Below are 21840 nucleotides of genomic sequence, written 5' to 3'. Positions count from 1 at the left end.
TAAGTATATTCACCTGGCACCCAAGGTGATCAGAGGGATGTAATGGGAAAAAAAAAAAAAAAGAGCACAGAATGAGGTGCGTAAAGGACTTTACGTCCCAAATGTTCAATTTTTGTGCGATGCATGGAAGACAGAGACTCTTAAAACCAAAGATTACACAAAGATGTAATTAGGGTGAGCTCCCTAATGGGACCCCCCCCTCCTCTTAGGTGTGCCTCAATAACAGCAGCTGGTGCAGAAATGCTGAAGCAAAAAGGACCTGCAGAATCTCGGCCTTCCGTGGAGCGCATGAAACCATCCTGGGGGCCAGATCTGGTGACATGAACCAGCCTCTGCTGACACCCGGTGGACTGAGATACTCATTACAGTTCATATAGCCAATCAGGGGGCATGTGGGCCTGAAAAGAGGAAGTTTACGCCATGTCATAGACATGAGGACGCGACCCTTCCAACACACACACACACACTTGAGAACCCGTTTTACATTATATTTAATTTAAATTTATGCAACTGTGACAAAAAGTACTACAGCAGGTATTGATCTTCACACAGTGTACAGCTTACAAGATGTTGTATTAAAACTAAAAAATGTCAATTTACTACAAACCAGTTTGTATTGCTTTTATTATTAATGGTACAAACAGTGGAGTTCCAGGCATGAGTAGTGCATAGAAACCTCTTGAAATGTCCGTTACACAAATTTACAGATCCTGTGTATGGTGGGGACAAAATTTGGTTCATACTACCATCAATTATCATATTATCCGGACCCCAAAAATACAGCCAAATTTAGTGCAGACTTTAAAACCACATACCTGTTTTATAACATTCAACACCAAGAGCGGGTGATGCCCAGGAAAAACATACATTAATACTTTAACAATAGACAGCAAACACACTGATTCTCCTTCCCCCTGTTCATTGTTTGATGGCTGCAAAAAACTGTCGTGGAGTAATTTGCTCCAGTTTCAGGGAATTGCTTGAGTCTGTCATCAGAGGCTGATAGTGGGAAGTACCAGCATTAGATGATTTAGTCCATGTCTTTGGTTTGTGGTGATCTTGGCAACCTCAGAAATAAAGGATCAGCTTTTGCAAGTTTTGGCCCCTTTACTAAGAATCACACACACTGTCTATCAAGTGAACCATTTTCCAAAGCCTATTATAGTCAAGATTTTTGAATGGATTTATCTTAAATTGTGGACAGCCACTGCTTCCATTTCTTTCAATAAAGACTGTTTCACACTCTCAAATTAAAAATTCTAGCTTACTCCAAGTTTGGTTCCTACTGCAGCGTAGGTATAAAGATAGGATGAGTGTCATCATAACTGAGGAAAAAAAAAAAGGCATCAAGCTACCAGATCATATCCTCAAAGTCAAGCAAATAATATAAAAGTGAGACTGTTGGAAACGAAAACAAACCAAAAATATGCTTAAACCCAATCTCTGTCCCACTTTAACAACTTCATATCATTTATTTCAGCACATTTGAATGCAGAAGCTGTCCATCAAAACTTTTAAAAAAGCATTTCAGTAGGTAAACCTAGACCCAAGTCAATTTCTAACGTCATAATTTCAAATAAAATGAGCTTTATTTTAAACTCACTGATGAGACCTGCCTAAGATAGGCAATAAAGGAAAAAATGTGGTACTGTGCAATAATTCAGAGCAAACCTGTTGCAGCAATGAGCACTTACAACTGCACTACCATGTAACAATGATTTTTGTTGGACAACAATAAAACAAGACAAAATATTCTGTGTCATGGACTAAATGTATCAGGCATATTTGGAGTAGATTTTAATGGCTACCTGGATGGCAGGGAAACGCATTCAAAAATCTAAAAGTGGCGGGGAGCGGGGGCCCTATATGCATACGACGTGATCACAAAAACCGATTGGAAATCTTAGCTGTATCTCGACCCCCCCTGTTCTCTGCCCTCACACTGCCTGTCTGCTTCTCTACTTATTGTCAAATAAAGGCAAGACACCCAAAAACTTACCTTAAAAAGAAAAAGAAAAATCTAAAATACCCGTGCTTTGGAAAATAGTCAGCAGTACTGTCAGGTATATTTGATACGTAATAAATAGGCCAAAACATGCAAAACCACCTGTATGGTCCTTTAATACGGCAGCATACAGTAATAGGGGATCCTACGTTCTTTTAGCAGGTTTGGCAATAAGCTGCCTCTCTCTCTCCAGCTCCTTCTCACGTTGCTGCTCCTTCTCCAGCACCTCCTTCTGCTTCTGTTGCTGCAGCTTCAGAGCTCTTTTCTGAGAGAGACCAACAGGCAACATTTTTTCAGTGCATGCATTGTTACAGCTACATCCATCCACCAACCCGTCTTAGAGCACGAGGTCAACTATACTGACGCAAGCAAAACGCTCGCGTTAAATCTGACTGAGGTGAGGGGTACCTTTAGTTTAGTTGTCTTTTCGTGGAGCATTATCATCTCTTTCCTTATGTTCACCAGTTTACTGTGGTAAACCTTCGCCTCTGTAAACTAAAGACAACAAACTGGATTAAAAACCAACAACAAGTGTACAAATGAGATTATAATACAAACGACAACTGTACAAATGAGATTATAACTCAGTCCAAACATACCAGTGAATTGAGGTCGAGTAAGGCATTACATTCTCTGAACTTGGTGACTTCTTGGTCCAGTGTCTCTAACAATATCAGCTGATTTTGTCTGGTTGAGACAAAAAAAACAAAACACGAAGAGTAAAAAATAAATATCATCAAGTGCACTTTACTCGTGTTCAAGGACATCTACCGCATATTCTACACCAAAACGTCAATAGGCGGAAAAAAAATGAATATGCTCTAATCATTCAATGACAATGACAGGTTATTTAAAAGTGTCCCACAGATTTTTACACGTTTGTGAAGTTTTAATAGCACTAGTTGTGTCACCCTGGCTTAATACAAACAGGTGAACACCAGTATGTTGGTAGTGAAACACTGGCAAGACACTCTGCCTAACGCATGATTACCTGCGTGACCTCTACATACTGGCATGTGGGTATATCAGTATGTTAGTGTGTGAATCACCTAACTGACAGCTGTGCGGGCAAAGACAGCGTATTTGTAGGGATATTTTAAATGTCTTTTTATTTACTTCACACACCAATCAATAGAAATTTGTGAGGTCTAGAGGTAAGTTTGTTTTTAAACAAATAATTCCTCACTGCTTCCTTTCTAATCTAGTGTTGGCTATTTGCTTCTATTTTCTTACATTTTACAGACCAAACAATTAATTAAAAATAAATAAATAAATAATAATAATAATAATAAGTTGCAGCAGAAAAGAGTACTCGAAAGTATTAAAGTCGCTACTGCCAATTTGCCAGGTGCAAGAGTAATAACTCATGACACACCAATCAAGGAAGTACTCACGTGAGCTCTTGAAGCGCTCGTTTAGAGGTCTGTACATCCGGTAGGTAGTGAGAGAGTAATCCCTCTGTGAGTTTTTGCACGGCATTCTTATCCACGAACACATTCTCTAGAGGGGCTGAGCTCTCCAGGTGGAAGGATTCCTGCGGTGCCAACTGGAGATCTGTCAAATATGTGACGAAAAAATGTGCGAAGCGTTTAGTAATGAGTCCCTTATATAAATTACCCAATTATCGCCCTTCTTTGGAGGCCCGGCGGCAGTTTTCCCTTCACAAAGGCAGTAATTATAGCTCATCACTGACATCCTTGAAATGTGACGCACTGCCTCTCGCCCCTGTTATTCTGACTGCATGAGATAAGACGTAAGAGATGAGATGTAAGACTTCGTTGTTTTACGTGATCTACTGTAGGTCACCATGGCCATTAAATCTTACCTCCCGTTGCTTCTTATCTATAATTCTATTTCATTAATGACTCTGTCTGTTCCTGTTATTTTATTTCTCTATATAAGTATTACTAGGGCACTCTTCTGATTTAAAAAAAAAAAAAAAAAAAAAGTCCCTTCAATAAAATATTCATCGTGAGTACTACTCAGCCTGTGCAAACAGTATTTTGTTTTTCAGTGTTTCTAGAGGAGCTTTCTAAAGTCTGTGAAAATTAGCCTGATGATGTTTTCAGGGGTTAAATCAACTTGGGTTTGGAGAATTCATATTTTTCACCTTTTTTCAGCCTGTGTGGCAGACTGGGGGTGTGCGGTTTTCGAAACCTGCGGGCATCTATAAGTCAGGTAGGGTCTAACGCCACTTTCATGTCATATAGGAGAGATGGGAAAGGTTCCCATGTTTTTGACTTGTGGACGTTCCTGTCAGTGGACAACTTAAGCCAGTTGTATGCTTGGTTGTCTTAGGGTTAAAAAAGCGTGCAATGACATTATAACACTGATACGACATGAACACGGCGCAACCAAAGATGTTTTGGACTTGTACTATGGGAAGTGCAGGACCCACTGTTTTTGGCGCTTGGCTTACAGTCGGGACCAAAGGTCAGGCTATCTTCTGCTGCTGCTGCTGCTGCTGCTGCTGCTGCTCTTTTAAAAATCTGTTATACCCCCTTTTTTTTTTTTTTTCAAGTCACTGAGTAAGTAACCTAACACAAGGTGTCGCTGTATATATAAATGGCACTAATGTGCTACTGTGCAAAAAAGTTTGCATTTTTTTTTATGTTTATTTATCTTATTTATCCAGGCAGTATCGGGAGGCGTCTGATTTTGGATTGGTCCTCTTTCTGCAGCATGACAATGAACGAATTACAGCCAGGGGTATCAAAGAACTATCTTCAGCGACAGAAAGAACACGGAGTCCTGCAGCAGATGATCTGGCCCCCTCAGAGCCCCTGATCTTAACACCATGGAGTCAGTCTGGGATCACATGGAGAGACAGAAGACACTGAGACAGCCTGAATCCACAGTGGAAATGTGGCAACTTCTCCAAGATGCTTTGAAAAACCTACCGACCAAATACCCTGAAAAATAGTATATCTGTAAATGTATATGCTTAGCCTTTATCTCTAAACATTGTTTTGATGTTCATGGTCCCTTCCTTGAAATTACTTTTGGTCACTCAGTGAGGATGAATGAGTTTTCCTGTGGGAGGCACTAATTGGGACCGGAGCTGCAGCTGGATTCATCTAATGTATACTGAAGTTCAGGCAGGGAGATCAGACAGGTGTGGACAGGTAGAGAGCAGGTTAAAACACACACACACACACACACACACACACACACACACACACACACACACACACACACACACACACACACACACAGACACACACACAGACACACACACAGACACAGACACACACCTTCACTCCGTGGAAATTCACTCTGGGTCGAAGGTCCTTCATCTTCCATCCCCTCTGCCTCCATAAGCAGCGACTCTGTTGACCCAGGCTGCTTTTATGACCTGTAAAGAGGCACCAAGCAATCAGAGAGAGTTTTTTTCCCACCGTTTCTTCAGGCCGAAATATTACCTCGGGGTCATAGTTTATCAAAAACATCGCGCATCTAAATGCTGAGGAAGTGTTTAGCTTAGCTGCTCCACGATGTGCGTGCCACATTAGCATGCCAGAACATCTGTAAAGGTTCCACCTCAGTCAACACCATCTTACCTGGTTTATTGTCCGTGTAGCAGTACCTGCGGGTGCCAGGAGTGGAGTTCTGCCGACCAGAGACAGAAGAGAAACACGGGTCGCCGAGATTTCGGGTTTGTTGCTGCGTCCGAACGAACGTCATGTGACTCCGGCGTCGTCACGTGACTGCGGACGAGACCAAACTTGTTCGTGTTACTCCCGAGAGCGGAACTGGTGTCTGATGTTGACAGCTCAATCACCAGGAAAGTTTTTAAAAAAGAAATTAAAAAAAAAAAATACGAAGCCAACAGAGTTTATGCGACCGAAACGTACACGTCTGGGTAAGTCCGGCTCACATTTCTGAACAAACTACCACACTAAAAGGGCTGGTTTTCTTTTGGTCACAAGCTGACACGAGAAGATAGCTAACCTTTACTCGCTAGCTTGTTACTGTTTAGCTGAGGCTGTTTTTACGAGGACTGAAGTTTCTGAGTTACCGTCGGTACGTGTGTGACTCGAGGACATTTCCTTAACATGTCAACTTCATAGTGGCAGTATAGCGACAAAACGTGGACGAAGTTGCTGACCTGTATTGACGGGAAATTATGCTCTCTCTCCCGATTTTTTTGGTGTCACTTTATTTTGTAGTTTTTTTTTTGTTTTGTTTGTTGTTGTCGTTCCAGGTGCAACAAAATGTGGATGCTGCGACAAAAATGTGAATGATTTACCCCGGAGATCAGTAACCTACAGACAGAGCTCACCTGCCAATTCCTTGCCCCGGTGATTATTAATGATGTCAGGTGGGAACCTCATCAGCAAGGTGCGGTCCGCCTTTCGGAGGGAGCGGAGCGACCGGGACCTGAGCGACTCGGCGCCCTTCGACATGTCCGATGAGCTGGTGGAGGACGAGGCGCCCAAATTCAACAAGCTGAAGGTGGTGGTGTCCGGGGAGATGTCAGACTACTCGGCCGGCGCGGTGTTCACCGCCAACGGGGCGGCGGTGAACACGCTGGTGGTGGCGGGTGATGACGACGACTCCCTGCTCGACTCCTCTTCGAGCCTCGGCAGCCCGGGGTTGAATATGGACCCCTGTGACAACTGTACCAAGAAGAGGGAGAGTATCAAGCACCGGAAGGTGATGAAGAGGCTTGTCATTGCAGCTTTGCTGTATTTCGTTTTCATGACAGGTGAAATTATAGGTAAGCAGGCGAAGAGTGAACCACGCACCACATTATTATTTTATTATATAATATTTTTGGCGAGGCTGGATTACCAACCAGAGGGCAAATTCAAAAGCCCCAGGTTTGCTCTATATCATATGGGTCTGCATAATTTTAATACTCACTAAGACATCAGTAATGACCAGTCCTCCATTCAACATCCTGTGGGCCTGGTCCAGTAGAGGGACTCTCAAAATCTAGTTCTAAGACCTAAATTATTTTAGTTTATATTGAGCTAATTTGTTTTAAAGTTTTGTTTTAGCCAACTGCTTCCATTTCTTCTACGAGTCAAGTAATAATCACATAGAAAGCCCTGTGGAAATGTATTAATCGATCATAAAAGAACTGTATGGCTGCAACCAACAGTTATTTTCATTATCAGTACATGTGACGGTTATATTCTTTAATAATCAGTTCATTTTTCAGTGAATCAAATGTCAGAGAATAGTGAAAAAGACCCATCATTACTCCTTGAAGATCAAGTGAACATGCAGACGGGTGACAAATTAAAGGAAAAGCCAACATAAAGTGTCTTAGTAAGGTGTTGGGCCACCACATGCCGCCAGAACAAATTCATTTCTCCTTAGCATTGATTTGACAAGTCCCAGAAACTCCACTGGAGAGATGAACGCCATTCTTCCAAAAGAAGACACACCCTCATTTGTTGTTTTAATGATGGTGCTGGAGAGCACTGTCTGAAAAGTCAGGCCAGAATCTCCGGGTTTTTTTTTTTTTTTTTTTTTTCTCCTCATGAGTCAGAGGGCCTTTGTTTTCTGTCTGAGTCAGTGGTTCCTAATTAAAAAGTGGTGACAAGAACATAGCTTCTTTTAATTAAGTTTTTGCTGATAGCCTGTGGCAGTTCACCACTTTTTAAATTAGTTTTAATTCTCCTAGGGTCACATTAGATCATATGCTAATTTCTGTCATCATCTTCAAAATTCAGTTATTGTTTACCAAGTGAATAACCCCCCCCCCCCGAAAAAAAAAAAAAATTAAATGTGGCTCCAAAGAGTGTGAGTCACTTTACAGCATATAACCTGGAAATCTAATTACGTACTTTGCTGTTGATGTACAGTTAATTAAGCAGAAAAATGAAGCAGATAAAAGGCATTGAATTTGCTTTTGGTAGCTGGTAGCTTTTTGTAGCTCAAACAGTGACCCAGTTCCATTGGCAGCCATACATGCCGATGCCATAACACTGCCTCCAGCATGTTTGACAAATGATGTGTGGTATGTTTTGAATCATGAGCAGTTCCTTTCCTTCTCCATGCTCTTCTCTTCACATCATTCTCGTACAAGTCAATCTTGGTTCCATCTGTCCAAAGAATCTTGTTCGAGGAAATGTTTTTTTTTTTTGGATTTTTACTGGCAAAGTCTAATCTGGCCTTTCTGTTCTGGAGTGTTACCAGTGGTCTGCACCTTGAAGCAAACCCTCTGTATTTACATTCATGAAGGCATCTCTTGATTGTAGACTCTACAATGACACGCCTTCCTCCTCAAGACTGTTCTTGACCTGGCCAGATGTTGCGAAGGGTTTTTCTTCACCAAGGAAAGAATTCTGTGATCATCCACTTTAGTTGTCATCCGTGGTCTTCCAGGCCTTTTAGTGCTGCTGAGCTCACCAGTGCATTCCTTCTTTTTAAGAATGTACCAAATTGTTGATTTGGCCACTCCTAAAGTTTCTGCTATCTGTCTTATAGGTTTGTTTTGTTTTTTCAGCCTAATGATGGCCTCTTTCAATTTCATCGACACCTCTCCGGACCGTATATTGAGAGCTCCCATGAACAGCTACAAAATTCAAATTCACCACTTGGAATCAAGTCCAGACCTTTTATCTGCTTAATTTGTCATGAAATGAGGGAACAGACCACACCTGGCCATGAAACTGGTTGTCAGTCAATTACTCTTGAGCCTCTGAAAATGAGGGACTATGTATAAAAAGGGCTGTAATTCCTAAACGGTTAATGCAATATTTTTGTTAAACTCTGTAGCAACTACTGTCCATAAAAAAAGCTGTTAAGAGGCTAAGAGCCTACTTAGCCTCTTAAAAGCCTTTTTTTTTCCTAACTGTGATGCGTTCATACAAATCCACATTGAAGTCCAGATACGTTTTATACGGTTTATTAAAAACTAAAAAGTATTAACCTGCAATTATAAATACTAGCATACATTAAGCAAGACATGACGCTCAACAGAAAATATCTGAGCCCTACTCACAATCTTTGAAAAGATTCAAAGATTCACACTCACAAAAGAATGTAGGCAGCCTTAACAAACACATACTTCATAAAAGTCTTGGCTCCTACAAAGCCCTTGAAATGCAGCTGAAAATCTACACTTCAATCAAATCTTGATGGCTTTGTTTCAAATCCATTGTGATAGTGTACAGAGGCAAAATTACGAAAATTGTGTAACTGTCCAAATACTTATGTACCTAACTGTGTACCTGCATGGAGCCACACCCATCTAAATCTACATCTTTGTGTTTCGTATCTCAAAATCTGTGCATGCACAAATAGCTTAGATAGATCTCAGCATTTGTCATTTTAATTGATCACATTGTCTTTTACCTTCAGGTGGTTACCTGTCAAACAGCTTAGCCATTATGACTGACGCTGTGCACATGCTAGCAGATGTGGTGGGCATTTTGTTTTCTCTGCTGGCCCTCTGGCTCTCCACCAAGCCACCCACCAAGAGGTTCACTTTTGGATTGCATCGCCTGGGTACGTTTCCGATGTCCAAACCCTTTTCACTTCTTCTTTTCACTTTCCCTTTCTCTCCACTCGCTCGCTCTTGTGTGAGGTAAACAGATATATTTGGTTCTGATGCAGATGGAATCATGTTCAGAGAATAAAGTGTGTGTTCAGCAGTGTTCAATCCAGATCAGATTATAGATTGGGTACATTAGATTTGGTTATAAGTAGAGATGCAGAGGATTTAGATTTCTGCCTGACAAGTTTAGACCCCTATGGTCACAGCTGTTACCAATAAAGGATATTTATCATTTCATTTTTTTTTTTTTCCACTAGTGTAGTTTATCTATTACAGTGTAACTGTGGTGTTTGGTGCAGATATACATCTACAAATACTGACTGTTCTGATTTATTACACTGTTACCAAATGCAATCAGTCAGGGAGATAAGCAGCATGTAATAACGTTGTCGCATGTCTGTGTTTAGCATTTTTCTAGGCGTAAGAGGCTGACTGTAACTCAGTCACCTGATGCAAAACTAAATAAATTTCATTTAAATGACCCTTATTTATACAGAGCAGGTCGGCTAAGAGCAGCCTAGTCAAGGTATAAAATGGCAACTGTCCAACAACGGTTTTGGAAATAAATCCAGCCAGCTTTGTCATATAAAATGCAGTGGGTGAGTATTGTATTGTAGCCAGTCACGATAATAAGGTAAGAATGGTGAATTTAATCTGGGGGCCTCGGAGTGGAGGCAACATCTCTATAATACAGAAACCGAGAATTTCTCTTCAGGTCAGATGCCAAAATATTTGGACTGTTGCACTCTCAAAGTTAAACCTGGTCAGAGGGGTGATTTGCATATTACGCTAATGTATATCTCTAGATTCTGAGAATAACATAAATTTTGTTTTATTTTAATCAAGGGTTAAAATGAGGTTAATAAGGGCATCTTCCAGTACATAAAAGTGGAGTAAAAGTGGAAAAATGATCACAAACCCTGTAGAAAACAGTATCGGCCATGTAAAGATACATTTGACAATCGAAAACAAAAGAGACAATTGTAGTCATGATCAGAAACGGTATGTAGCATGGACACTGGGAGCCTTTCCATCATGTGTGAGGCTAACAAGTTACTAAACAAGTTGTAGTAGATGCCATAAGGGAGAGGTCTGACCCCTTTAATCATCAGCAAGGTTTCAGACATGAGAATCGATTAGTAATGATACATTTTTAAAAGTCTGAATCATATATATCTAATCTGCCCGATAATCTGCTGGCATAATTCTAATATTGTCATGTACACCGGAAACATATTTAATTGCCCCATTCTGGTTACATGACCTGTATTGTGTGCTCCTACAGTACACAAAAAGGCACATTCTTCACGTCTTAGAGCTACCTGTTGAAATCAGGCTTATCTCATGGCAGGTACTGTTATTGTTTTTGTTACGAATGCGCCGTGTTTATACAACTGCTGTGATTTCCTGGTTCAGAGGTGGTATCGGCAGTCCTCAGTGTGGTCCTCATCTACATCCTGACGGCCATACTGCTCTATGAGGCGGTTCAGAGGACGGTCAGCCAAGACTTCAACATAGATGGAGATGTCATGCTCATCACTGCAGCTGTGGGGGTGGCTGTCAATCTTATGTAAGTGAAACGCCCACATGTAAATGTTTGCTTAGAAAAAAATGTGAATTTGTTTTTTTTTTTTTTTACTTTTCTTCTAATTGTTTCAGTCACAAAATAAACATATAATAAACATATAATAAAATATAATATAATAAAATAACAGAACAAGTCACCAGAGTCATATAAATATGATAATACAGGCTTATATCCAACATACATACCAATACAATAAGGCTTGTAAAAACCATGAGGGATGTAAGGGTAAAGGCTTGGAAAAACCAAGTGCTAGTATTATTTCTTACTGTACTATATTCATATTGGTGTACAGTAAACACTTTGTCCAATACTTTATACATTTATCAGTACAGAGTCTCAAAGTAAAACTCAGTCTCTCCATATTGCACATTTCTTTTACATTAGCTATCTACTCTGCTTTTGTTGGCGGTTAAAAACTGGGAAGCTTTCACAAATAAAGAGCTGAAGTGCAGCGACGTGACAATGCTGAGCGCATTCCTGCGAATGTAGAGTATCATCAAAAATAAACAGTTCAGTCCAAAGTACTGCCTAAACTACACTTCAAAGCTTGAAGTTGCTGATGCTCAGTGTTTAATGTTTGACCACAGTCAGCGGGTGAATAAATGACTGTTGTTTCTAATTCAGTCAAACCATGATGGGAATTGGACAAAATATATATAATTTTACAGCTAAAAATAAATCGCTCTGTCTTTGTGTGCCTCTGTCTTTAGAATGGGTTTCCTATTAAACCAAGGTGGTCACCTCCACTCTCACGGCCACGGTCACTCTCACGGCCATGGTCACTCTCACGGCTCCGCCGCTGCCTCAGGTTCACAGTCGGCTGGGTCAGGTCAACAGCAGAAGCCGCACGGCAGCCTGGCTGTCAGGGCAGCCTTCATCCATGCTCTGGGAGACCTCCTCCAGAGTGTCGGGGTGCTCATAGCTGCCTACATTGTCCGCTTCAAGGTACCCTGCCTTTTAAAGAATTGTTTTCCATGAATTTTAACAATTAACACGGTCAACTTTTAATGGTAATTCCCTAGAATTGTTGTGTATGAAACGTTAAATCTCTTACAGTAGATATAATTTAGCATTTCTTTTAGCAGACTAGATTTTTTTTCCATAAATATGGAGAAGATGATTTGGTAACTCATTTGGTTATTTTATAGGTCTGCTATTTCCTTATAATTTCTTGAAAGTTTCCTAGAAAGAACCATGCAGTTTGGTACTAACTACAGGAAAATAGAGAAAAGACTGTTATTTTAGTTAGTTCAGTTTGTAGCGGTGACTTTATTATTGACTTCCAGATGAATTTATGTGAAAGAAATTACTCCATCTAAGTCCTAGTGAATATTTATTACTCATGAATTTATTATTGGAAACTGCATTCTTCATTTATGATGAATCTTATGTTTCTTTGTAGTCACATTTCACCATTTTGCATGTTTAGCTCATCTGCTATCCTCTGAATAAATATCTCAAGGTTGTGCAAGCTTAGGATTTAGACATAACTGGATGTGTATCAACTTATCACTGCCCATTTTACCCATAATTAATATCAAATTATATGGTTCTCTCCAAGAAAGTTCTTAGGATATTATTTGGAAATAAACTGGCGTTTACAGACCCGTAAAATAAAGTGTTATCAATTATTTTAGCCGCACTGCGCGTAAAAGAGCAATTTGTACCTACCAAAATAAGGTACTTTAGAGTGGTTGATTGAATATTATGTTGGAGATCATCCCACAGCACAGTGTGAACAATTAAGCTGTATACACATGCTCAGTAACAAGGTAATGCAAGTGATGACTTAGTTGAGCTGCCTGTCATCCATGTCTAACTCTGAAACGGTCCTCCTCGTTTATATTTTCCACAAATGCTCACAAATATGTGAACGCTGGCCAAACAATACCCTGTTGAAATAGTGGCTTTGTACCATGTAGTCATTCATTTAGATGACTTGAGATGAACTGCCAGAAAGGCTGAGCATACAATAGGCGCTCGACAAATGCACACATTAGTTATTGGAAGTAATTATGCTTCAAGAACTGTAAAAAAAAAAAAAAAAAACCTTTGATTTCAGTTGATGTGATGTAACCCTGTGTCTTCACAGCCGGATTTAAAGGTGGCAGACCCCATCTGTACCTATATCTTCTCTGTTCTGGTTCTCTTCACCACATTCCGCATTATGCGAGACACAATAGTCATTGTGCTGGAGGGTAAGTCTCGGCTCTTGTCCCGTCAAATGATGTTGCATAGTATTAAGAGTGCGGAGTGATTACGTAAATGGGGTTGTCTTTATCTCGCTCTGTCAGGTGTTCCCAGGCACCTGGACTCTCAGCGAATCAAAGAGGACCTCCTGAAGCTGGAGGACGTCCAATCAGTCGATGAGCTGAATGTCTGGGCACTGACCGCCGACAGGACTGCAGCACTAGTGCATCTCCAGCTCAGTGAGTGTAACATCAGTACACCCAGTAAGGGAGAGGGATTATGGGAAAATAAGGAAATATATTCCTAAATATTATTTTGTAAATTCAAGTCAAATCAAGAATTTACGTTCAGTCAAAAAAGTAATTCATCCATATTTCGGCTTACTTCCTTTCTGTTGCCACACTTAACAAATGAAAGTACTCTTCCTCATGTGCCGTGATTATAGAATTATTATGACATATTAATAAACAATCTACATGATAAGTTTGTTAGTTGTAATATTTTTTACAGTCCTAAAGTGAATCTAAAGTGCATTCAGACACATTTGAACTGGTGGTATAGCCTTAATTCAGACCGACTACAATTACATTCTTGTCCGCAGTCTACACGAAATATGATTACATGGTGAATTGCATATTTACTGAATATGTAATTTACATGGTAAAAATACTACTGATTACAGCTTGAAGTGTTGTTGGATTTGTTTCTGTCGGCTTGGTGTTTCTGGATTTTGGCATTTCATTTGTTTAAGATTTTCTCAGACTCAGTCAAGTTGGACATGAACATTGATCTTCAAGTCTTTCCACAGATTCTCAGAGGAATACACGTCAGTGTTCTGGCTTAGCCACCTTTGGCTTGACCACTTTGATTCAGACAGTTTCCACAGCGGATTCAGCAGCGCGTTCATTTTCATTTACCTGTCAGAACAGAAATGTTAATCTTAGGTCTTGAAAATCTTTTGTTTTTCCCATGTCACATTTTGTACTCATTTTTATACTCTCACTCTCATACCTAGATCTGATAACCTAAGTCACATGTAACTTATCCATCATTGTTCTTTCACTATTTACATCAAAATGTTTACAATATTTGTCATTCTCAACGACCATGTAAATTCCAATAAATATGACCACTTAATACTGCCCCTATGTAAAAGGCAGGCTATCTAAACAATCTGGTATCAAAAAGAAGTTTAATAAACTTTAATAAACAAATATAGAGTATAATATAATCTAGCCTTTTCTGACCTTTTTTACTTTCATCCAACCTAAAATGAAGCAACCACTATTTATTGTGTGTGGATAACCTGCCAGTTGCATCTCCAGTCTTGTAATGCAACACAGAAAATAAAATATATTCACATTGAGTCGTTTTTGCCAAATGAGGAAAAACTTCAGCATTTAGCTGCTAATGGGAAAAATTACTTCTGCAGTTGGATATAATCCTATAACAAAGTGTCCTGCGTTTCCACTGTGCCTTGAAAACGTTGGCCCCCACTTGAACAATACCGAAAAGCTGGCACATGGTTAAACCTAGTAATTGCCGACGCCTGGTCTGTTGGTACACTTGAAGTTGTTTCATTTATATGCAAATGCATTTTTTTGTGTTCACAGCGCCCTCTAGTGCCAGCAACTGGGAGGACGTCCAGGCGAAGGCCCGCCACCTGTTGCTTAACACCTACGGTCTCACCCAGTGCACAGTGCAGGTGCAGACACACAGGCAGAGGCCGGTGCGCAGTTGTGCGCAGTGCCAGCAGCCCAGTGCCTAAAGAGAGACTCATGCGCACATTGACTTCCACTGTGCTTTTTAATGGAGCCAGAAAGCAGAGAGTACAGTTAACAGAGGGCCTGGATGGATGTCGCACTGCTGCCTCAGCTCAGTGCCGTAGCAGGAGCCCCACAGTATAGGGTATGTAAGTGGAAAAAGACTGGTGCCAAAGGACAGTCAGTGGAACAAAGGCAGATGCAAATTTCTAATTAAAGGATCGCCACAGCCTCCAGGGACCGTATGGTCTTGCGCTCGCAAAGCTTTCGGAGTGGAGGTTGAATGCTTCAGCTAGGAACAATGAAAAAACTTCTCTTAATTCACCGTCAAAGCCTATTTCAGCAGGTAACTTTTTTGTATTTTACTTGATTTGTCACAACTGATGTTTAGTCATCAGATGTAAATTGAACTTTTTGTTAATAGGTGGGAAGATGGAAATCCTAAGATTGTATTACTTTACTAAGTATGTCAGCAAATGAAAAAGGTACCTCATGTCATTTGGTAATAACTGTGGTCACAGTGCATATAAGCTGTACTCCTCACCACTGGCATAAGTGAGGCAAAAAACCTTTATCATTTTGTCCCTTTAGTAGACTTTACACTTGATCAGACGCACTTAATCATTATTACTCTTCAGCCAAAGTCTGTTGTAAGGCAGATTTTTTAAAAGACACCAACCTTAGATATTCTTAAAGTAGTCTATATCGACTGTACTGACCAACAACAAAAATAACTCGACGTTTTTGACACTGATATTTGACTCTAGCATGTCTCTTAATTCATTGTGCTCAGCAGGCAACTGACAATCAAACTGTGTCTGATGTTTGAATAATCGTAAATGCTACAGTGGCTGTACCGCCTTCGGTGTGGTTTCAGCCTAACACTATACTCCACTTTTTTTTTCATAGTATTGACTGACAGTGTCACAATGCAGACGGGTTTGTGAAATCGACGGTATTTCAGAGTTGCAGTGTTTTGAGGGGCGGAAGGTGGTAATTGAAATTTGCCAAGGTGATGATAGTGTCTTCTCTGTCAAGTGTTGAGAGGCTGTGGGGGGGGGGTTTATTGCAAACCTTTCCACGTCTCTGATGTTATTCATCAAGGGAAGTCAGGAACTGGATCACTGTTTTTGTTTGTAATAAAATACTTAATCTTTTGTGTCAGTATCTCATTTCTCTGGACAAATTGAAGTTAGGAAACAGTTTGGTAATCCCTGAAGTGTTAGTATTACTCTACTCTTACTCTCAGTCCTACCCAAATCCTCTACCCAAATTTGGATAATTATTGTTACTGAATTGGTCACTGCTGCCGATTGTGAGAGCACTTACATTTACAATTACACTTAAATGATTATCACTCGAATAACTACAGAACTTGTTAATATTAATGCATATTCATGAAACACACAAAAGAAGTCTGAAAGGAATTTGAAATGGTCTGTTAGAACTATGGTGTGCTGGATACGTTGCTCTCACTTTCCAACTCTAGGTGGTGCACTTCTGTTATACCTGAGAAATTCTACTCATGACAGGATCCTTTTTAATAACATTTATATATATAAACATTATCTTATCTTATTAAAAAGGATCCTGTCATGAGCAGTTTTATAGAGAAGTGTCTCTATTTACCACCTTTAACACCTTAAATGATGGTGCACACATGGGCTGAACAGTAGCCTAAAAGACACATTTCTGTCCAAAGACCTTTACCTGATGAAACTGATTTGAAAACTGGTTTTTATTTTTTTTAAATTATTGGGTGCACAGGTTTGGTGGCAAAAAAAGCCGTCCTTATGGAGAAAAAAGTATGCTCTTATACTGATGTACACTGATTTAAAAAAAAAAAAAGTGTACAAATAAATGGCTGAAAATAGGTGAATTAGTCCTTTAACAAGTCGACACTGAGGCATATGTTTGTGAATAATTATCCATTGATAAAAATACTAAAGTAATTATAGTTATGTAATGGAGCATACTGTATGTGTTCACCACATCAAGTACTTAATACAAACAAGGATAATCTTCCAAATGCAGATAGGTCAAAGGATTATTATTGACATGAATAACCTGGGAGTGTCTCCGTTACCAGGAAACGGGTGAATTCACATAAAGCCACAGAACAAGGGGGAGTTATCATCTGTTTGTCTTCGAGCAGAGCCAATAGTTTACAACATCTACCTGACTGCCCTGCCTTACTTTAGAGTACCATGAAATGCTGTACTCAGCCCTGCTGTAGAGAGTCAGCAGTGTCTGACCCCGTTACATTAGACGACATTAAAGAAACCAGGAAAATTATTCTCCGCCGAGGCCAGGGTCAAACAGCATACACCAGACGTCAGAGGAAAAATTGGAAATTCATAGTAACTGATCTGGATCTGCCCCAAAATTTAATGGGTTCTTTCCTGGCCCCGGCCACATCCCTCCACCAAGTTCGGTGCAAATCAGCTCAGTACTTTGTGTTATCCTGCTGACAAACAAAAAACCAGACAAACAAACAAACAAACACACACGGGTGATTACATAAGCTCCTCAGCGGAGGTAAAAATATGTATATGTTTTTTTACTTGAAGGAATACAACTCACAGAAGTCAAAAGCGTTCACTTTCTGACGGTTTTTTCATGGTAAAAACACTTAAGTGTACCACTGATAACACACGGGGAATTCCATCGCTCTCCCTTCCCATGCTCTGTGAGAGCAGTACCTGCTTCACTCACTAGTCACATTGTCTGTGGTGTCATGCTGTCTGTGAACCAGTCACGTACACAAATTCCAGCACAACACACACACACACACACACACACACGCACGCACCTGCGCGCGCACAAACACACATCCTTCCTCGTCATTGTTTCTCTAAATAACCTGCCAGTTGTACATACTGCAGTTTAGCAGGTGAAAGTAAGATCTGACTGTAGCACACCCCCACCGTCACAGAGTATTTGACTACGTAACACGAGCCATAGTACACGCCAGTGCTTGTCCAATGAGCCTCTCGTTAAGGTTCTCTAAAGCTCTGAAATTTGACTGGATAGCATCTACATAGCGTTCAAGATGAGAGAAGAAAGTATAAACTGACAAGCTGCAAAGAGGAAGGAAATGTTTTGAATGTGAAACACCCTTGCTAATATGCATGTACCATCTATCATGCATGTCAGTGAAACCAAAGAGAAAAATGTTTTCCTGATAAAAGGGCAGCTCAGACAGACCAGGAAACAAAACCCGTGTCTCTCCTGCTCTCTTTCTCCCCTTCACACCTCTTGTTTAATGTGTAACAATTTATGAGGGATCCATCCAGATTCACGGCGCAGTGTGTGTCTGAAAGTATAGGCGTGTTTTTCTGAAGTTCTTTCTCTCCTCTGAGAAATGAGATGGACATTAAGAGGTTTGTCTCTTATTGTGAAACGTAATGGGAGTGTTGAATACCCACGCAGCCATAAACCTAGCAGATGGGTGCATTTGCCCATTGCTTAGCAGTAATTACTTTACAGCTGTCCTAGCTGGCAACGCCTCATCATCTTCTTGTCTGCAAACAACATTCACTCAAATACTGACTGTGTCTTTCAAACAAAATGAGTAGATAGGAGATTAAATATGAGATGGGAGATTCAAGAATGAAAAAGCAGTTTCAAAGTTCACTCTTGAATAATCTCACAAATTGTTGGAGGACCACGATGTCAATTAGCCTTTCAGGCTTTATTGTGTTTTGCCCCTTGATGACTGTAGCTTCTGCTGTGCAGTTATTCTGTATTTTTATTTTTAAAATAAATTAAATCAATTGATTAATCAATCAACCTCAAGGTCAATTTTAGAGCTTCAACCATTATTCGATTAATCGGTAAGTCGATCAAGAGAAAATTAATCAGCAACTATTTTGATAATTAATTTGTCCTTTAAATCATTTTTCACGGAAAATTAGCCAAGTATTCTCCTTTTTCAGCCTCTCCAATCTAAGGATTCTCTGCTGTCTCTTTTTTACATCATTAAAAACAGAACATTTTTGTGTTTTGGGCTTCCGGTTGGACAAAACACACAATTTAAAGACATTACCTTTGACTTTCAGAATCTTATGGACATTTAGCACAATTTTTTGACATTTGATGGAGTGAAAAAAATGCTAAACAGGTTCATCAGTAATAAAATCATCGTTACTCGGAGCCCTAGTCCGTTTAGCTTTCGATCACGGCATACGATCTTCATCAGCGGATGGAGTTTGCTCATTTTTCATGGAATTGTAGATGTTCAAATTTGCTCGAATGACTAATGCTCAGAAACTTACACACATATACACTTTTGCAATCACATGACAACTCTGCAAACTCCGTCTGCTGATGGAGATCATGTGGGATCTTGAAGTGAGATGTTTTGTAAAATTACATACTAAGATATTAGGAGGATTTAAGCCACTCTTAAAGCAGTAGATCCTTTTCACTACAGGCATTGTGTGTTGTCATAGCAGGAAAATCACAGCCAGATCTGATAACATTAATAATGGTTGTTTAACATTTAGGTGTGCTTTTCAAGGAGGACTAGTTTTGTGTATGGTGCAACCGAGCATGGTTTACTGGGACACCTCAATGGAGAGAAACTATTGTTACTCTTAGTAATTACACCTACACCCACACTCTCTCTGCAAAATTCAAACTGTCTGCTTTGAAAAAAAGTCTAGGTAATTATCGACTGACTAGAAATAAATATGACTTCAAAAAATAGGCCGGCATTAATCTCTTTTATTGTCAACAAATCCAACAAAAAGACCAAAATCTACAATGTGTTAGTCAATCTCTAATTACATTCCCACTTCCCCAGCCTGTGTGTGGCACTCAGCCACAAGCCCATTTCTTACTTAAGACATAAGTGTCTTAAGTCTTAAAATAAAAAATAAAACAAAGTACACAAAATGCCTGCTGTGAGAAGGGCCAACGTAGGTAAACACAGAGCAATAAGCCATATCAAGCTTTGGCTACACAGACAATACTTGTTAGTTGGATCAATTAATGGCTGGTTTTGGTCTTTTACGGGATTTGTTAACAATTTGAAAAACACAGAATATCACCAGCCTTATCTTTTTGTTATGCTTTGTGATGTATTTACATTAAAACAGGGGATGCAGCACCTCTTCCAACCAAATTCAACATATTATCATTTATAGTCAAGAGGTAGATGAGTTTGGGAGAAGATATTACTATTTGCTTTATAACACACAACAGACTAAGAATATCGGTGTAAAGGCCTGATTATGAAGATTCCTCCATAAATATGTTTATACCTTTGAGAACATTTGCAACACTCTGATGGAGAAAGTTGCGTGTTCACAATAATTTATTGACACTGTACAGTACATTATTTACTCAGTTTACATTTCGTGTCTTCACAGTCAAACACTATTGTATATTCACATCTACTGTGAGAGCATCTGGGTTTCTATGACCACCAACTGCCCTGTCACATTAAAACACAGCTTCTTCAATATAAATATAGCTCTTTAGTTTTAATCACAGAAACCCAGAGTAAGATAGTCTTTTTTCACTTTGGGGGTCTGTTACCAAAGTTTTCCACTGTTGCGGATGGGCGTTGTTGGGTTTAGCAGGGTGAAACCCCACCAGTGGAGCAGAAGCATTTCCGCACACTGAGTGTAAGAGTGTCCCAGTTTGTGCAGAAAGGATTCTGTTAGACTGATGGGTGGGGGGCGGGGCGCAGGCAGGTGGTCTTTCTAGCAGATGCCCTCCTTTTTTTACTTGGTGAGGCTCTTCACCAGCTCCAGCTCCTCCACTGGTTTCCACTGCTGATTGATGGTGATGAACTGCAGCGTAAATGCCAAAAATAAAAAATTAGGCTTCACCTGACCCATTTGCAAGAGTGACACCAACCTTAAGAGACAGGTAACATGAGTAGCTGCGCTAATATACACATCGTTACTCAGATCACAATATAAGGCTGGTGCTAATTTGATAACATTTCTTCCTCAGTGACTCAGCAGGTTGCAGCTGCACTCCGGAAGATTCTGCTTGTATTTAAGGCTTATTAACAACCATCAAATATAAAAAAATGTTATGTTAGAGATTACCTTTTGGGGTTTTGATGGGTCTACTCTCTCCCATGGTTCTGGGTTTCTGGTTTTATTCAAACTAAAAAACAGGAAATCAAAATGTTATATCATTATTAAGCATTTCTTAGCTGCCAGAGGCTGATTAAAGTACTGAAACACGAAGGAGGTTTAAGTGCAATTTAAAACACTTTATATTATATAATATATACAGTGGAATATAATTTTATCAAAATGAGGGGGAAAAAAGTACAATAACACTCACATAACATCAGGTTTAGTAAGCAGAAAGTAGATCGCAGCAGAGGTGGCTCCTGTTGCAGCAAAAGCCATGAACCCTATCAAAGGGATCAGCTGGAACACACATTGAAAAAAAATGTATTTAAATGTCTATCATAATATTAAAATGGATATAATATTCTTCATGGGCTATAAAACCAATATCCGCAATACAAAATCATCTAACATAATAAAAATATAGACAACTCACCTCCTTTCTCTTTCTCAATAATTGGAAAAATCCGACCATTTTTCAAATTTCTCAAGTACCTGAGGAGAAATGTATTTTAATTCCACTTAACAATGAGGCTGAGAGTCCATTCAGTGGAATAAAGTCAACAAGTCATAGAGGCAGCTGTGCGGCACGTCTCACCTGTTGTTGCAAAGAAATCCTTGACGTCTCTTAGCTCAGCATCCTGAGAGTCCCGCTGATGTAGTCAGGATGGGGGGGGGTAGTA

At 39.8% G+C, this 21840-nt stretch overlaps 3 protein-coding genes across 6 annotated transcripts; 1 reads left to right on the top strand and 2 right to left on the bottom strand.

The window, feature by feature from the left end:
- Nucleotides 1-2103: 2103 nt before the first annotated feature.
- bloc1s6 (biogenesis of lysosomal organelles complex-1, subunit 6, pallidin) lies at nt 2104-6400 on the bottom strand. 3 transcript variants are annotated; one of them, XM_040126636.1, is made up of 7 exons: nt 6288-6400; nt 5566-5712; nt 5260-5360; nt 3400-3559; nt 2605-2692; nt 2414-2500; nt 2104-2270 (listed from the first exon to the last, which is right to left on the bottom strand). In XM_040126636.1, the coding sequence occupies exons 3-7, from the start codon at nt 5321-5323 to the stop codon at nt 2151-2153; spliced, it is 519 nt and encodes a 172-aa protein (XP_039982570.1). In that variant the 5' UTR covers nt 5324-5360; nt 5566-5712; nt 6288-6400; the 3' UTR covers nt 2104-2150. The 3 variants fall into 3 exon arrangements, with proteins under 3 accessions (XP_039982570.1, XP_039982581.1, XP_039982561.1); XM_040126647.1 differs by lacking the exon at nt 6288-6400 and adding an exon at nt 6114-6266; XM_040126627.1 differs by lacking the exon at nt 6288-6400 and having other exon boundaries at nt 5566-5745.
- On the top strand, nt 5598-16216 carry slc30a4 (solute carrier family 30 member 4). 2 transcript variants are annotated; one of them, XM_040126614.1, is made up of 8 exons: nt 5598-5867; nt 6210-6725; nt 9323-9469; nt 10935-11088; nt 11817-12051; nt 13199-13304; nt 13401-13535; nt 14910-16216. In XM_040126614.1, the coding sequence occupies exons 2-8, from the start codon at nt 6317-6319 to the stop codon at nt 15062-15064; spliced, it is 1341 nt and encodes a 446-aa protein (XP_039982548.1). In that variant the 5' UTR covers nt 5598-5867; nt 6210-6316; the 3' UTR covers nt 15065-16216. The 2 variants fall into 2 exon arrangements, with proteins under 2 accessions (XP_039982548.1, XP_039982542.1); XM_040126608.1 differs by having other exon boundaries at nt 6175-6725.
- Nucleotides 16217-19099: 2883 nt separating this feature from the next.
- On the bottom strand, nt 19100-21792 carry c1h15orf48 (chromosome 1 C15orf48 homolog). The gene is made up of 4 exons (XM_040148158.1): nt 21594-21792; nt 21369-21457; nt 21125-21185; nt 19100-20860 (listed from the first exon to the last, which is right to left on the bottom strand). The coding sequence occupies exons 1-4, from the start codon at nt 21630-21632 to the stop codon at nt 20792-20794; spliced, it is 258 nt and encodes an 85-aa protein (XP_040004092.1). The 5' UTR covers nt 21633-21792; the 3' UTR covers nt 19100-20791.
- Nucleotides 21793-21840: the final 48 nt, after the last annotated feature.

Source organism: Xiphias gladius, chromosome 1 (genome assembly GCF_016859285.1).
Source record: "Xiphias gladius isolate SHS-SW01 ecotype Sanya breed wild chromosome 1, ASM1685928v1, whole genome shotgun sequence".
Classification (NCBI taxonomy): Eukaryota; Metazoa; Chordata; class Actinopteri; order Istiophoriformes; family Xiphiidae; genus Xiphias; species Xiphias gladius.
Note: the sequence above shows the minus strand (reverse complement) of the source record. Positions and strands in the feature narration are given on the sequence as shown.

Bases quoted from the DNA above. Each gene is read 5' to 3' on its own strand.
- bloc1s6 (XM_040126636.1), bottom strand. From the start codon at position 5,323: ATGGAGGCAGAGGGGATGGAAGATGAAGGACCTTCGACCCAGAGTGAA. The intron at 2,693-3,399 runs GTGAGTACTTCC...TGTCTCAACCAG, and splicing joins CGAGCGCTTCAAGAGCTCAC to ACAAAATCAGCTGATATTGT. The intron at 2,271-2,413 runs GTACCCCTCACC...GGTCTCTCTCAG, and splicing joins AAAAGACAACTAAACTAAAG to AAAAGAGCTCTGAAGCTGCA.
- slc30a4 (XM_040126614.1), top strand. From the start codon at position 6,317: ATGATGTCAGGTGGGAACCTCATCAGCAAGGTGCGGTCCGCCTTTCGG. The intron at 13,305-13,400 runs GTAAGTCTCGGC...TCGCTCTGTCAG, and splicing joins AATAGTCATTGTGCTGGAGG to GTGTTCCCAGGCACCTGGAC. The intron at 13,536-14,909 runs GTGAGTGTAACA...TTGTGTTCACAG, and splicing joins ACTAGTGCATCTCCAGCTCA to CGCCCTCTAGTGCCAGCAAC.
- c1h15orf48 (XM_040148158.1), bottom strand. From the start codon at position 21,632: ATGGTCGGATTTTTCCAATTATTGAGAAAGAGAAAGGAG. The intron at 21,186-21,368 runs GTGAGTGTTATT...CCTGTTTTTTAG, and splicing joins CTTACTAAACCTGATGTTAT to TTTGAATAAAACCAGAAACC. The intron at 20,861-21,124 runs GTAATCTCTAAC...TTTACGCTGCAG, and splicing joins ACCCATCAAAACCCCAAAAG to TTCATCACCATCAATCAGCA.